At 37.6% G+C, this 17283-nt stretch overlaps 1 protein-coding gene across 4 annotated transcripts in view; it reads left to right on the top strand.

The window, feature by feature from the left end:
* Window positions 1-2411: 2411 nt before the first annotated feature.
* Window positions 2412-17283, top strand: part of slc8a1b (solute carrier family 8 member 1b) — a 136301-nt gene continuing 121429 nt past the window's right edge. For 2 of the 4 annotated variants that reach the window (XM_056476671.1, XM_056476673.1), the window contains exons 1-2: window positions 2412-2810; window positions 4250-6099. In XM_056476671.1, the coding sequence (XP_056332646.1) occupies window positions 4277-6099 (1823 nt within the window). In that variant the 5' untranslated portion in view covers window positions 2412-2810; window positions 4250-4276. Of the gene's footprint in view, window positions 2811-4249; window positions 6100-17283 lie in introns of those variants that run through there. The other 2 variants (XM_056476672.1, XM_056476674.1) reach the window with 2 other exon arrangements.

Raw genomic sequence — 17283 nt, 5'->3', positions numbered from 1 at the left:
AATTGGGGTGAATGCCTTTTGACGGAGATCGTTATTTTGATTTTAATGTAATCCTTTGTTTCATTTCTGAGCTACAAAAAAGCCAACTGAAATGAAATGTTTCAATTAAATGTTGTAAATGAATCAGACTTTTAAAATGTAAAAACTGTCACTTGACTAAAAGCAATGCACAAGACATTGGCAAGAGCAGGTCAACCAGTGTATTCAGCATTGAACTTGTTATAAATGGGATGGTTTTTGTTTTTATTGTAATAAGTTCATTATAAAAAAAATTTAAATTTACTGCATTGGTTACTATGATTTAAAGTATTGTTTTCTAGTTATATAGTTAAATATTTTCTAATAAATTAAGAAAACTACCCATGCGAAATTTGGTGTGATATATTCGGTTTGGTATGTATTTGACCAACATGCCTCAATCAAGTTGGGTTTTTGGTCCTTTTTTAAGAGAAGGTTTGGAGACCCCTGATTTAGGCTATACATAAATAAATAAAAAAAATGGTGAACGCATGAATGTGCATCTTTCACACAAAACTATCATTATCAGTGGAAGCCAATCATGTCATAGTATTTTTGGGAGAAAAAAAATTGACCATCCAATCACATTTTCAAAGGATGGGGGCATTTCATCTGTGTCCACAGATAATTACATTAGATGTCACCTACTCTGTTGTTGTATTTTGGAAGGAATGCGTCAGTAGAGCTGCCATTTTAGTACAGGGTAGTACTCTTTTGAAATAATTGTGGGACCAAGGTGTAGTGGAGGACTGGCCATCTGGAGCCATTGATATGTAAGCATATGTACATGTATCCATGATGAGATTTCCAGGTGGTCCGTATGGAAGTATTTTTTGAAATTACCAAAATTAATTTTATATCACATTTCTACATTAATGGATCTGAATGCACTGGCATTGCTGACAAAAAGCATGTGTTTGTGTATATGGAAATGTATCATTCTCCCTCCCTGTTAAATTTGATCTAATCCGTGTCCTGAAACGCACCCCCTCTCCTGCTTTCACTTTTAATGCTAACGGAGGGAGCAATTATGAACGTTATGAATGACTCGTGTGAACCATCTATATCCCTGCATCTCAATGTATGTATTCACCTTTCTGATTTAAATGAATTATAACATTTGTAATATTCAATAATTTAGGGTGGAAAGTATGCACAGTGAGGTGCAACGGGCACCCTTATAAGTTATTCCAAAAACTAGCCGTTACTTCACTTAGCTGACAATAATACACGTTTCTGGCACTGCAGCCTCTAGTTGTCATATTTCATTTACATTATTTGCTGATTTTATTCAACAAATCTAACATAAGCCTAGAATTCAGTGCAAATTGGTGCTACTTTACCGTATGTTCAGTGTAGTAAGAGACTGTATTATCATTAATAACATCACTTGAGCACAAAAGTTTGCATAAAAATGTAATTAAAAAAAATCTTACCTATGAAATGTTCTGTCTTCATGCTTAGTTTTTTTTTTTTTTTTTTTTTTTGCTCATTACTACACCCATACACAGCACAAAAGCCCAGCATCTTCAGATTGGCTTTAGTCTTGACTAGTGCGGTTGAATGACTTTTGTCCTTGGAGCACTGTACAAATGTGGCGGCGCTATTGACATACAGTATGCGATATCTAGTGTATATATCTATATGGTGTGTCATGTCAGTTCAGTGAAAAAGAGCGCTTAAAGATGCAGTCGAACTCGAAAGCTGTTCACTACCCTTACAGCCAGATGGAAACAGGAATTGAAACTGTTCAACTTCTTGAAATGTATCACATCTCAAATAATCGCTGAATCATGTATTTCAACAGCGCAATTGTCAATAAAACAATTACTTGGTTATGTCACGTTTCATAACGTTACCGACATTCAAAACTCCATCGTTGGCTAGAAAGAAAACGGCTTATATAGATAGGTGCTTTTTTCAGAGTAACGTTACTCTGAAAGTAACCTACATAAAAAAAAAAAATAAAAATAGTCGCATGTAGGCCTATCAAAACAATTGAAAAAAAAATTGAAATATTTGTAAGTACAGTACCAGAGCTACCTATTTGCGAAACAAGCGGGTTTCCCCTAAAAGAAGTGTTTATCGTCGAACGGTGTGGTTTATACAGCCGGCTTGAGAGGCTGCGGTGCAAAGAATGAATGAGATGTCGAGGGTGTGATGCATTACACCACTACAGATGAAACCGGTATTGCATCACGTGGCCACCGTCCTTGTTAGTGACTGATAATTCATTCATTGATCATCGGTAACAGGAATAAAGGACTATTTACGTTCATACATGTGCATGAGAGGAGGGTTACAGTGGGAGGGGAGAAGAGGGAAAAACGCTGAAGCAGAATCCCCGCTTTCTCTCTCCCTCTCTTCTCTTTCTGTTCCCCGAACACAGCGCGCGTATCCCACTCACTGAGCGCGAGGCTCCGCGGCACGCGCACACACGCCTGTTCACACACTCACGCACAGTCACACACACACACAGAACCAGCCGAGACAGGAAAGAATGAGGAAGAACTCGCACGCACGTTTTAGCTCTCTCAGATTTGCTGATAAAGCATCAGATATTTGAACGCTACGGGTCTGTTTGGGGGAAAACAAACGCGTATATGGAAAGCGGAGGGTGTATATGTGCATATATTACTCGCGCGGGTCTCTAATCTCTCCTCCATCTCATATATAAAAACTAAACTAATGCGAGCTGGGATACTACTGACGGCTTCCGACACGCACTGTCTCCGTTAACACTCCTGCTGCCGCTGTCCCTCAGACTGACTACTTCCCGGAGTACCGTTACGGTAAGAGCATCTTCTTCTTGTGTATATATATATATATATATATATATATATATATATATATATATATATAAAATAACACATAACCCTAGTGCAACAATAGGATACCGCCATCATTAAGCTCCATGCAGACCCATTATATATAGGTGGCGCGTTCAACAAGGGTTAACAGGCAGCCGCAGACAGTCCGAGTAGCACATTAATGATAATCACTACGGAGAGTGAACCACTTGATACAGAGGTGCGCTCTTGTGCCGGTGCGGTCCGGTCCGCAGTGGCCCGCGGAGGATCATTTAACCGGCTGTTCGCCCTCACCTCATTTTACGGGATTCTGTTGTGCACGTGAAAGTTGTGTTAAACACGATCTGATCGCAAGAAAATCTGCGATGCGTGAACATATCGTGAGGGAGGGAAAGGTTGAGGCTGCTGTAGCCAACGTTTATCCGAACAATAAGAGCATATCAATAATACAATCATCCGTGTCCGCATTGACTGTATGTGGGATGGCAGATGTTTGATCATAGGATGGGGTAGAGGTGCTGAATGAGAGCAGTAGGTTGCGGTATATGTGAATGAGAGTGAGGGAGATCTCAGCAGTGCTGAATTAAATTGCGCTGTATTCGGTCTTTTTTGTATTTTACACCGTTAAACCAGGGTTAAAAATCGGCCGAAATGCGTATGATTAAATAATTTATCTTGGCCTGTTTGAAGCGCAGTGGTTGTGTTTTTTTTATATAAATATGAGCAAGGTTTGCAAGCGTTTGCTGTGCACTGTACTCATTGATGACTGCAGATATGAGTGTGTGTGTGACTCTGTGGGTGTGTGTCCATGCATGTGTTTTGCACCATGAGCAAGTGTTTCATCCTCTTGCTTTAGGGGCAGATTGCCACCCTTTGTCTGATGATGCATTTTGCAGGCATCGTTTGAATTCAGGTTTGCTTGCTTGTAGTCAAGCACCAGTGTCCCAACCTGAACTTCACTGGATAATTTCTTTTCAGTACCAAAAATCTACACTAAATATTTGACTTTTTATGGAAAAACACTTGTACATTGTATATTACTTGAAAATATCATTGTTCCCTACATGCCTTGATGAAGCATCTGTACTTGTTTATGCATTCTGCTGAAAAAAAATGCTGATTGAATTAACCATAAATCATTTAACATAACATAATGGATATTTACATAGAAAATGATTTCACATCGATATACAAGTCTAGATGCTCCAGAAGGATTTTTCTCTTGACATTTCAGGAACTTGCCTTTCAGCAAACACTGTTGAAATGTTCCAAAAATGTCAGCTTTAAATCAGTAACAGAAATCTCGTACCATTTTGAGAACATGTGTGTCAGAACCTGTTGGTGATTAGTGTCCTGGTTTCGTTTCAATTGGATAATCTATTTTTTTTCTTCACCTCCCTTTTTTCTTTTTTTTTTTTTAGCAGAAGTTTGTCGCCGAGTAAGGAAAGATGAGGCATCGTGAGACCTCCCCACGCCTCTTCCTGACCTTTCAGTGTCTAGTCATTTTGGTGATAGTGCTCCACAATGTCCACCATGTGACAGCCGAACATGCCCCAGATCACAGCCAGGATCATAGTTCTCCTGCCAACAAGTCTTTGAGCTGTGGGGGCGGCTCAGCCATATGTGCCCCTGGAGTCATCCTTCCAGTGTGGGAACCCCCAAACCCTTCCTTTGGGGACAAGGTAGCCCGGGCCACCGTTTACTTTGTGGCACTGGTATACATGTTTCTGGGGGTTTCGATTATTGCTGATCGCTTTATGGCATCTATCGAGGTCATCACCTCTCAGGAGAAGGAGATCACCATTAAGAAACCAAACGGTGAAACGACCACCACGACTGTACGCATCTGGAATGAAACTGTGTCCAACCTCACCCTCATGGCTCTGGGTTCTTCTGCTCCTGAAATTCTGCTGTCGGTCATTGAAGTGTGCGGCCATAACTTTGAAGCTGGTGACCTCGGTCCCTCTACCATCGTCGGCAGTGCAGCTTTCAACATGTTTGTCATTATTGGAATCTGTGTCTATGTGGTGCCCGACGGAGAACATCGCAAAGTGAAACACCTGCGTGTGTTTTTTGTTACTGCTGCTTGGAGCATTTTTGCCTATTTGTGGATGTACCTGATCTTGGCTGTTTTGTCACCAGGTGTTGTCCAAGTGTGGGAGGGTCTTCTCACTCTTTTCTTCTTTCCCATTTGTGTGGTCTTCGCTTGGATCGCTGACCGCCGCCTTCTGTTTTACAAGTATGTTTACAAGCGCTACCGAGCCGGCAAGCACCGTGGCATGATTATTGAGACGGAGGGGGACCGGCCTTTACCATCCAAGGTGGATATTGAGATGGATGGAAAGATGCTAAACTCCCATGCAGTGGACTTCTTGGATGGAACTCTGGCTTTGGAACTGGAGGATAAAGACCTGGATGAGGATGAAGCTAGACGTGAAATGGCGAAGATCTTGAAGGAACTGAAGCAGAAACATCCTGATAAAGAGGTGGAGCAGTTGATTGAACTCGCTAATTACCAGGTGCTCAGCCAGCAGCAGAAGAGCCGTGCATTCTACCGATGCCAGGCAACCCGCTTGATGACTGGAGCGGGTAACATTCTGAAGAAACATGCGGCAGACCAGGCTCGTAAAGCAGTGAGCATGCATGAGGTACGCAGTGACACTGGAGAGAATGACCCAATTTCTAAGATCTTTTTTGACCCTGGCTCATACCAGTGCCTGGAAAACTGTGGCACCGTGGCAGTGAATGTGGTTCGTCGTGGAGGCGATCTCAATCAAACCGTGTCCGTGGAATTTCGCACTGAAGATGGAACCGCAAATGCCGGCTCAGACTATGAGTTCACCGAAGGCACCGTTGTTTTCAAACCTGGTGAAACACAGAAGGAAATCCGAGTTGGAATTATTGACGATGACATTTTTGAAGAAGACGAGAACTTCCTCATCCACCTCAGCAATGTCCGTGTGGTTCATGAAGGTGATGAGCCAGAGACCACTGAAGCCAATCATGTGGAGACCATTGCAACGCTCGGTCTGCCCTCCACAGCAACAGTCACCATCTTTGACGATGACCATGCTGGAATCTTCACATTTGAAGAGCCGGTCACTCATGTGAGTGAGAGTGTGGGTGTCATGGAAGTGAAGGTCCTGCGTACGTCTGGTGCCCGCGGGGTGGTGTCAGTGCCATATAAAACCCTTGAGGGAACAGCCCGTGGAGGGGGAGAGGACTTTGAAGACAGCCATGGTTTTCTGGAGTTCCAAAACGACGAAATTTTGTAAGTCATAATCTCATATTATATCATACAGCAAAATGTGTTTGGGTTCCTGTCCTGATGAGTCACTCCTAAGAAGGAGAGCAGAATTTAAGATCTGGATTTCATTTGGGTTCTTGTAGTGCCCTATCAGAACAGGAATGTAATGCATGTAAGATGTTTTTGAATTGTATGTGCTTGGAGTAGCATGCTTGATGCTAAGTATTTTGCTGTGCGGCATCATTGTGATGTCACTGTGATATGAGAAGCTTTGTATGCTAAAAGCAGCCAATGGAGGATGTCATCAAATAGAAACTCCCCAAATCTATTCCCATCTTCTTCTCTTGTCCATCTTTTCATGTATCTTTCATTCACAATTCTCTCTTCTTAGCTTTCAGCCTCAAAGCCTGATTCTTCAGAGTCGGTGTGAATCATGATGGTTATACAGTAATATATACTGTTTGTCAGATGTTTTACTGTTTTGTTTCCTGTTTATTTATTAATGCTTTGTTATCTTTGTATGATGTTTATCAAGACTTCTTGTGGCTTTTTACTGCAGCGTATGAGTAAAGTTATTTCTGGAGATGATGCTTCCATGCATTTACAGTCGCTGATTCAAGGGGATATTCCAGACCACTCTAAGGTGGTTAGCTGGTCTTGTTTTGCCTGGTTTGGAGCCAACTTGAACACTTATCCAGCTAGTCACCCATCTATACCCCAGGCTGGGAGACTAATGCCGAGTTCAGACTGCATGATTTTCGAAGTAGTCGCGCCACAGATGTTTTCACACTGCATTACTATCTGGGCTAGCATTCCGTCGCTTCTGTGTTTACACTGCAAGATGGATCGGAGACAGGGGGTTCACACTGCATGATTTGAAAATAGGACGAATCGCTAAGAACTTTTGTCTCGGTCTGCAAACTACGTCTCACAACCAAACACAGGCGAAAAGTGACCTGGAAACAACGCAAGGTCATGTAGTAAATCTTTTATTATTAACTAGTAGGGGTGTCAATTAATTGTTTTGTCGGTGCACCACGATGCAGACATGGACAATTTGGTATTGGTTCAATAATAATCATAACCGATTATTACGTACTGACGTCATTTATCTCATATGCGCTATGTCGCCATAGCTTACTATGGCGAGGGAGGTGAGCACGATTATTTACAATGCTCCAACTACTTAAAAACGCAGAAACTGTGCACAATTTCACTGCGTGTGTGTTGAACTGGACAGTCTTTCACTGACACTTACAGCAGAATCCCTGTTTCACTGCGATTGAGAGAATTAAAGTAAACTCCATTTCTCTCTCTCTCTCACTGTGGCCCGTTTGACCTGCTGGCATGACTTTTCCTCTCCTCTCGGCTGTTACAGCAATACATCTGGAGACAGACACGAGCATGTGTCTGCAGAGCGAGTTTTCTCCACCGCGTCTATCATGAATCAGCTGTGATCACCGCTGCCGTTTATCAGTGTCGCTCATCTGTGAAGAGCGCCAGCGCGTAAGAGCCAATCACAGCAATTTCTGTTGAGCAATTGTAAGAAAGGGGTGTAAGAAAGAACTTGCTAGACAAGGCTCAGAAAGCGAGCGGGATATTTATATTTGTTTATTTCCTATAAATGCTTGTGGTGTTTAAAGGCACAGTTTATATATCTGACTGTTTGTATTAAAGGACAAATTTGTACTACAAATAGTATATAAGTATATTTATACATTTTAACTTTGTGATTGTGTCACTTGTAATTCTGATATCGACAACATCAGTTTTCTCCAGATCATAGTGGCAGTTTGTTTTGCTGACAAGCTGTTGCTTAACATGAGAAGGAACTCTTAAATGATCTCAAACATATCTCCTGCACCTGAGCGAAGGTTGTTAAAAGTGTACAATCATGCAACAAAATGTAAAACTGACCATCTGCCCTGGTACACAAGGCAAGCACAGTGACCGATTGTAACAGGGCTGTGTATATTTCAACCAGATTCAAAGCAGATGTTGAGGGTCAGACTTTCAGGGGCCTGTTGGACTGTTGCATACTTTCCATTGAGCAAAGCTGTGCGCGCCTTTAAGTGGATTTTAATAACACTCCTGTAATGAAATGATGAAGGGATAGGGGGTGTGTCATGCACTATACTGTAGACAGGATCAGAGCTGTTTTAGCCTCTCAGTTCAAATATCTCATTTTTCCTCGGATCTTAAAAAAAAATCCCAGAACGTATAATTAGAACATTATCTCAGCATTCTGGAATATGAGTGTGGAACAGGGCTGGAATGCAGGGTTACCTCACCGTGCAGGACCATGATTCATTGCACTTTTGGAGCCCGTTTGGAACAGTTTGCTTGCTCTGTTTACTAAACACAGCCTCGTGAAAGTTCACTCTAAAAACAGTGTTTGACCATGTTCAGAAACATTGTGGATATCAGTAAAAGATAAATGGGCTGCCGAACTCCTACTTTACTGCCAAACTTTTAACATCATAAATGTGCTTGCGGATACCAAACTTTTTTTATTTTCCTTACAAGATTGTGCGGTCTCACTGTCACACTGTAGATCATCTAGATTCAAATATAAGTTCAGTATGCACTCTGCTGTGGTGACTCCTGGGTCTAATAGTGGTGTTTTGGTGGTGTGATGGTGTCATGGGATGTTAAGAAGTCCAGATCTCATAGATTCAGACAAGGCTGTGAAGCACCATCATGCTGTGATGCCCTTGAACACAACCCAGATGCAAGGCAGAATGGATTGCTCTGGAAAAGAGAGAGAGAAGAGAGAGAGAGAGAGAGGAAAAAAGAAAAAGGGAATGAGAAAATAGATGATCTACATCCCAGAGCCAGAGGCAAACTCCACCCTAATTTCAGTGTCGCAGTTTGTAAGAGAAAACACAGAAGTAAAGTTTGAGTTCCTCGCAGACCTGTTTGAGAACTCCCGTTGGATTATTCTGAGAGTGCTGGCGTTAACTGATAAGCAGATTTCCACAGAGCTAGAACACCTGTCAAGTTCTATAGATCCCTTGGTCTTTGTGTGTTTGTCTATGAAATATTTAGCTTATTGATTATTCTTTCAGCTCCAAATACTGCAGTGCATCCTATTTCCCTTGACATCACAAAAGAATAGACCAAAAAAAGGCAATACATGGACAGATTTACAGAAATGACTTCCTGAATGGTTATTTGATTTGAAGTCTATACAATTGCAATTAAATCAGTTTAGCTTGTTTATAGTGTAATGCTGCTTTCACAACATGAAATAGATCTGCAAAGGTAAAAAGTACAAAGTCTGTTCTAAAGGGAGTTATTAGCAATATCAGTCAGCACTGATTCTGAACTCCCTCAAAAACCTTCATTGTAATCCTATTTTTCCAGGAATTATATTGAAATAATTATTATTGTTATAGAAGAAATTCCTATCCAAGGGGATGTGACCTTGTGAAGTTAGGTATTATTACTGCATTATTGCCATTTCCAAGAGATGCTTTAACTTAAATCTAATATGCACACTGTAAAACCCAACAGTCAACTTCATCAAATGAAATTTAACTCAAAATTGACCAAAAGTTAATTCTACTCATTTGAAGAGTTTTGAACTTAGTGTTGAAAGTAATGAGTTCTTCATGAGTACTTCATTATGGAGTCAATGGAGTAAGTTCACAGTACCCATATAAATTTGTTTTTTAACTCGGATGGATTGTAGCAGTCGGTTTCCTTAACTTCTTGGGTTTTACAGACTACTATTTACAGACTACAGACTATTTACAAACTACTTATTTAAAATGAGTTAATTCAACGCAATTTAAGTGATTTTATTTTTTTTATTATTTCTATTTATTTATTTGTTTTTTGTGGACAGCTTAATTCAGGCCCGTAGTCAGCATGGTGAAGGTAGTGGTTCTTTTTTTCTCAAAAAGGAGTATTTTTTTTGCGGTTATAGTCCTCATTTAGGCTACTGTTTAATTATAAGACTTAAATACTGCAATCAAAAGCAAAAAAGGTACATTTGAAAATTCATAGATAACAACATTAGCCAAAATAGTATTCAAATTCATTCAATATTGATCGCTTTTGGTGCTTCACACCTAATGATTGCTAATTTTTTGTTTTAAGGATAAGGTCCAAGATTTAGAATGAAAGGCACTTGTACAATGTGTTTTATATTTAAAAACAATACAGTAGTGAAAGATGTCTTCACTTATGTCAGATTGTATGTTTTCTTGCACAGCTAGATGTTGGACTCAAAATAATTGTGTGCACTGGCCAAAACTGATTAGCTGAGGTCACACCGAAGCAACACTTAACAGAGGATTCCACTTGTTCTTAAAACCTTTTTCGATGGGTTATTTTCACTATTTTTGAAGGTATAGCAGTCAAAATGGGACAAATGAGCTCATGTATGGGACAAATTCTGGCCTGTAATTAAACCAATTTAAATTTGTAAAAACTAAGAAGTTAACTTAATTCCTTCTTGTTGCCCCAACACAAATCGATTATCTGGAACTCATTTTTTAGAGTGTACTGATACACACTCGATTTCATCCTCAGCTGTTTAAGTTAACAGACAGAACCAACATTAGGCTTTATGTGCATGCATTTCATATCTGTGCTCATAGAAAAACTGTAAATAAGTAGTTTAAACTAAGAAGGTCTTAAACATGCAGATGTATTTTGAGCAAAAATTTTGCAGATGCATTCTGGGAACTTGGAAATTAGTTTAAAAATTTTACCCTTTCATATTGAAACAAGCAAACGTGGAATTATTTTTTTTAATCACAGAACTGCTATTTTTAACTAGAAAAGAATAGCTTATCACAAAATATTTGAATATTGGTTCGACAAAATTTTGAATGTTTTGAATGTTTTAAGAAAAATCTTACTGATAGAAAGTTAGATGCACAAAATAACACTTGCAAGCTTGTCTAGTTTACATATTAAGAGTTTAGATGCAAAAACCTCTAAGTGCCATCTGAATTTTTCATCTAAAACTAGCATTTTTCTTATGCTATTGCGTGTAGTTTAAGTAATTTTGCTCTTAGTGCAAAGAATAGGTTATTTCTCATTGCCTTTGAAGTAAAAAAAACTGAACATAAACTAAGGAGGCTGAGAAAAATGCTAATTTTACAGGAAATTTCAGACAGCACTTAGGTTTTTGCATCTGAACTCTTCATATTCATTTCTGTTTTCGACATACAGTTGAAGACAGAGTTATTAGCCCCCCGTTTATTTTCCCCCATTTTCTTTTTATCGAAGAGAAGATTTTTTTCAACACGTTACTAATAGTTTCAATAACTCATTTGTATTAACTGAATTCTTTTATCTTTGTCATGGTGACAGTACATAATATTTGACTAGATATTTTTCAAGACACTAGTATTCAGCCTAAAGTGACATTTAAAGGCTTAACTAGGTTAATTAGGTTAACTAGGCAAGTTAGGCTAATTAAGCAGATCATTGTATATCGATGGTTTGTTCTGCAGACAATAAAAAAAAAAAAAAAGCTTAAAGAGGCTAAGAATTTTAACCTTAATGTTTGTGTAAATAAATTAAAAACTGCTTTTATTCTAGCTAAAATAAAACAAATAAGACTTTCTCCAGAAGAAAAAATATTATCGGACATACTGTGAAAATTTCCTTGCTCTACACCTTTTGGGAAATATTTAAAAATAGAAAAAAGGGGGGCTTTGAATTCTGACTTCAACTGTATTTCCATTTGTCTCTCTCTGTGCTAATTCAATTTACAGTCCGACGTGTCTTCCACCAATTCTGCCAATTCAATTCTGAAATAATGTCTACCATATCTTGGTTTTAAATAAAAAAAAAAATTGGCCAGGCAAAAAATATATGCACATTTACAATGCTCACATATTTGGAGTACTGCTACGCTATCAGCTCTTACTGGCATTTTGACATTTGTGTTCATGAAATGTCATGGCTGTGGGTGGCAAGAAGAGTCATGCTAATGCGTGTACATCTGTTATTTACAGGATTGCACATGGTCATCTTGTTGTAGGTGTGTGTGTGTGTGTGTGTGTGTGTGTGTGTGTGTCTGTCTGTGTGGATGTAACCTATGCCATTTTGAAACTGTCCACTGGTAAGATGTCATTTTAAGATGAGATTAGGATCAAATAAAGCAGCCTTCTTTATAGGATTATGTGCATATACCAGAAAACGTGCAGATGTAAGTTACAAAACCGTGTGACAAATGACATCTGTATCTGCATCTGACAACTTAATCATCAGACTGTCCCGCTGGGCAGACTCAAATCAAATGAAAGAAGAAAGAAATGAAGACTGAACATAAGGGAAAAGCTAATAAACTAGCTAATATAGCAGCAAATAAGAGAGAGAGGCTGTTTAAAAGTCTTTTGTGTTGCCATAGAATATTCATACAGGTCAAATATTTATGTGATTTGTCTACTTGACAAGTGCGTTCACAATAAATCTGTACAAGCAAAAACCTGTAAAAAGATTATAAATATGTATAAATTCAAAGAGACAAGATAATTAATGCAGTGCAGCGCTGATTTTTTTTATTACTCGTTTGTCACATCTGTCTTCGTACCTCACCATATCTACCCTTCAGAAAAGACAAAATAAACTCAAGCAAACAAATGCTGCTGAACGATGATTACTAATTGAGTAAACACTATAAAAAAATAAGGTAAATTTACAGTAAAAAAATAATGCAGATGTTTGATGCACAGTGCTCAGCATATATGAGTACACCCCTTACAAATCCCTCATTTAATTTAATATTTTCTAAAGCAAGCTTTACAATATTATATTTGCACATATACAGTGGAATCAGAATTATTAGCCCCCCCTTATAATTTTGTTTTTCTTTTTTAAATATTTCCCAAATGATGTTTAACAGAGCAAGGAAATTTTCACAGTATGTCTGATAATATTTTTTTCCTCTGGAGAAATAAAATAATAGAGTAAAAGCAGGTTTTAATAAAAAAAAAAAACATTTTAAGGTCAAAATTATTAGCCCCTTCAAGCTATATATTTTTTCGATAGTCTACAGAACAAACCATTGGTATACAATAACTTGCCTAATTACACTAACCTGCCTAGTTAGCCTAATTAACCTAGTTAAGCATTTAAATGTCACTTAAAGCTGTATAGAAGTATCTTGAAAAATACCTAGTCAAATATTATTTACTGTCATCATGGCAGAGATAAAATAAATCAGTTATTAGAAATGAGTTATTAAAACGATTACGTTTAGAAATGTGTTGGAAAAAAAATCTTCTCTCCGTTAAACAGAAATTGGAGAAAAAAAATAAACGGGGGTAATAATTCAGGGGGGCGAATAATTCTGACTTCAACTGTACATTAAATTAGTCAGTACAGAAACCAAATCTGTAGCTAATCTAACAAAATAACTTATGATAACGGTCCAAAATTAGTACATACACATTTATATGTTAGGGAAAATATTAAATAAAACATTTTAAAAAAGAGCTAAATTTAAGAGAAGCAACAAATGTATAAAATTTAGTTGAAATTTTGTAGTTTGTAATTTCCCCCCCCAATATTTCCCATGAATTTAAATGTATTATCTTTCTATTTCTTAAGAAATTCAGAGAATAAAATATTATTTTAATAAATATATTCGTGTAATCTGTTTTGTTCAAATTCTTCAAAATATTTGACCTATATTCACTGAAAAGTGGATTAAAATATATTTATTTTCAAAATGGGCTGTACTCATTTTTGCTGAGCACTGTATGAAAAAATGAAAAAATATGGTAACAACATTTTAGGTTTTATAGATTTCATTGTAATTTACCATTTAAAAACATGTAATTAACTGACAACAAACTAACAGGCTATTTCCTTTACAGTTTTAACTGTTAAAATCACTCTTGTACAGTTTTCTTATTTTTTTAAATACTAATATATTTTTAAAGTTAATTAATGTCACATCCCCGTTGAATAATTAGCATGCTTAGATGGCAGTTAACAGCCTCATATCCATTTTGGTGGCTACAATATCACAATATATGTCTTTCAGCATAACAAAATATGTAAATTAGGTTGTCATAGAAAAACTTCTCTTGTTAACAGTTTTTAGAACATTTAAAAGAAGAAGATGGTCTGATTTAAAATGAGGTCTTTTACTTGCAGTTTGTCTAAATTGTATTTTTATCTTTCAAGCCATTTTGAAGTGCTCATTTTCAACTCTGTATATAAAGGAAAGAGCAATAGAAGGATGAAGGGAGCGATAGTTACAAAGAGAGAGAATTCTATGGAAGGATGAAGTGTGAAGAGAAAGAGAGAAAGACAGGGTCAGGTTTGAAGTGTTAATCTGCTCTGTCTCATTAGAGCCAATAACAGCTGCAGGACGCAGCATAACTAGAGAACATTCACACAACACTCACACGCAGTTACACACACTGGCGTAAGAGATGCCCCCGCAGCCCCTGTATCCTGACCAGGGGCCTTTCTTGTGCCATGACGAATAAAAAAATGGCAATATATATTTCAGAATAATCCTAAATATATAGCTCCACGTAGGAAAAATAAAGAGTATTTTACAGATGACAACTGTACATCTCCAAATTATTATTAGTTATTTTTGTAAAGAGTATTGAAGAGAAGATCTTTATTTTACACACACATTCTCATGTTTTTAACACATTGATGTTATATATCAACTCACACGCTCACAGACATGCTTGCAAACACTTATTAGCGCTCTTTAAAAGCTATTAGCTATCTCATCATTGACAATTAAGGCTACAATTATTGAGTTAATGTTGTGGGAAAAAAATACTTTTAATATTATTTTCCATAAACTAATATAGCGAAGAAAAAAAAACATCCACTTCACCTGCAAGTGTCATTCATTCATTTCAAACCTATTATGATATTTAAAAGTAATGAGTGCAGCTGATTAATGTTCTTAACGATGTGTAAAGCCTGTAATATGTTATCGTTCGCAATAGCGCTCCATTAAATATTAATAATGAACCTCAATATTAGGTCTCCTCTTTGCTCTTTCTCAGTCTCTCTCTCTTCTGCAGTCTGTTGGCATCTGTCTCTTTTTTTTCTCAGTCTGACAGTGGCATGAAAAATGTTAGACTCTGGGCAGAGGCTGTGCATCTATAATGAGAGGGTTATTAACAGTGATGTTTCAATTAGCGGACGAGCTTCCTGTGCAGGTGGGAAGGGTGTGTTTCTGTCAGATATTCTGAACCCTCAGTCACCCCAAAAGCTGAGTCAAGCCGCACTAATGAACACCCCGACACACTGTCACTGTCACACATTCTCCAGCGTCAGCATCTCTCTTTCTATTCTCTGCTTTCTATCACCCTTTATAACTCTTTCTAAGTACTTAAGGGGTTAGGAATATGAACAAACGCTATCCCTAACAAATAAATGCCATAATGTTGACTGTTTTTGACATTTTTGACTGTTGGGTATAGGCTGTGAAGAAACTGAAATCATTCAGCGTAGTGATATGGCACTGTAATGCGCTCAAGACCTGCCTGGAACTACTTTAGCATAATAATTTTGAGAAATTAATTGTTTACAAATATTCCATGTTTTGATGATTCATTTTAAAATGCATTTCACTACAGATTATAAAAAATACACACTTTAAAAGGTAGTTTGTAAGGTTTCATTTAGATCAGTGTTTCTCAACCACGTTCCTGGAGGACTACCAACACTGCATGTTTTGTATGTCTCCTTTGTCAGTCACACCCATCACAGGTCTTTCAGTCTCTGCTAATGAGCTGATGATTTGAATTAGGTGTGTTTTGTTAAAGCAGACCTGGGCATTTTACGGTCCCGGGCTACATGCGGCCCACTGGACTTCTTTGATTGGCCCGCGTGAAGTATTTATTTAATTTAAATTCAACCACAAACAGGACCTTGCAATGCACAGGTCTGATATTGCAAGTCAACAAAAGAAGACATTCACATCTTTTGTGCGCTCAGATTCGTTATTTCATATGGAGACGCTCATTTAGCACACAATTACAGTAGGAAGGGATGCACATGCGCTATGTGATGCTCACGTTTTCTAGGCGCTGCAAGTTGAAAAAAATGTAAACATTTCATTTCACTTGCTCATTTCAAGTCATGTGACAGGAACCAGGCAGCTTCACGTGTTGTATGGAATTACAGAGTAATAAAAGTAGACTAATTACGTCAGATTAATGATTTAACAAATGCAGGTACAGATCCTCTCTCAGTGATGATCATTACATCACATATCCACCTCACATTCAACCTGACTTCAGTGCAGTTGTTCAGCACAACACAGACTAGAATTCTTTCACTGAACATGAATAAACAATGAAATAAAATAAATAAAAATGAACTCATGTGAAGCAATCAATCAAACAACCTTGAGGCATTTATATGAAGTTGATGTTTAATACTTAAATACTTTTTGTCTAAAATTGATTCTTTTTAAAGAGTTTTTATAAATGTTCATTGAATAATTTCACAGAATGTTTTTTTTTTCCGAAAAAAAATTTGAACTGTATTGGTTCGATCCTCTAAAACCGCCACAGAGTCTAATGTGGCCCCTTGGAAAAATGTATTGCCCATTCCTGGATTAAGGAGACATGGGATATGTGTAGCGGTGGTGTTCGATCTGGAACGTGTTTGAGAAACACTGGTTTAGATCAAATTTAGTAACTTAATCTAAATGATTTGGAAAGCTAGTATGGTATTTACTGGATAACAAAGAAATATCCTCTAAAAGATTTGAGTCTTTATACAGTATTGCTAACGAAAAAATAAAGATCTACATTTTTTTTACTAATACTCAAGGCAAAAAAGTGGATTATGAGCCACTGTAGGTGTGTAAATGTTTGAGCTGGATAATCTGGATGAATTGTTCTTTTGTCTTCTAGTAAACATGCAAGTATTAAGGGAGTACTAAATGAAAATAATATTCAAAATAAGACGAACGTACACTATCATGTTGAAATGTTTACACCCCCTTCTCTTAATGTGTTTTTCTTTCTTGAACAAGAGTAAATGTTTTCCCTTTTTTTATATTTGTCTGTTAGTCTCTTAATTGTCATTAGTCTAGGAAGATGGATCTCAAAATCACACAGTCGCTGTTGGAAAGGGATCTAATGCGCAGAAGATATTAAAAAACAAATAATGTGCATGGGCTTGGAATGAACTGAAAAACAGCAGGCAAACAAAGACCTCACAAACAACCATCTTAAAATCCATCCATCC

This window comes from Danio aesculapii, chromosome 17, assembly GCF_903798145.1.
Source record: "Danio aesculapii chromosome 17, fDanAes4.1, whole genome shotgun sequence".
NCBI lineage: Eukaryota > Metazoa > Chordata > Actinopteri > Cypriniformes > Danionidae > Danio > Danio aesculapii.
Note: the sequence above shows the minus strand (reverse complement) of the source record. Positions and strands in the feature narration are given on the sequence as shown.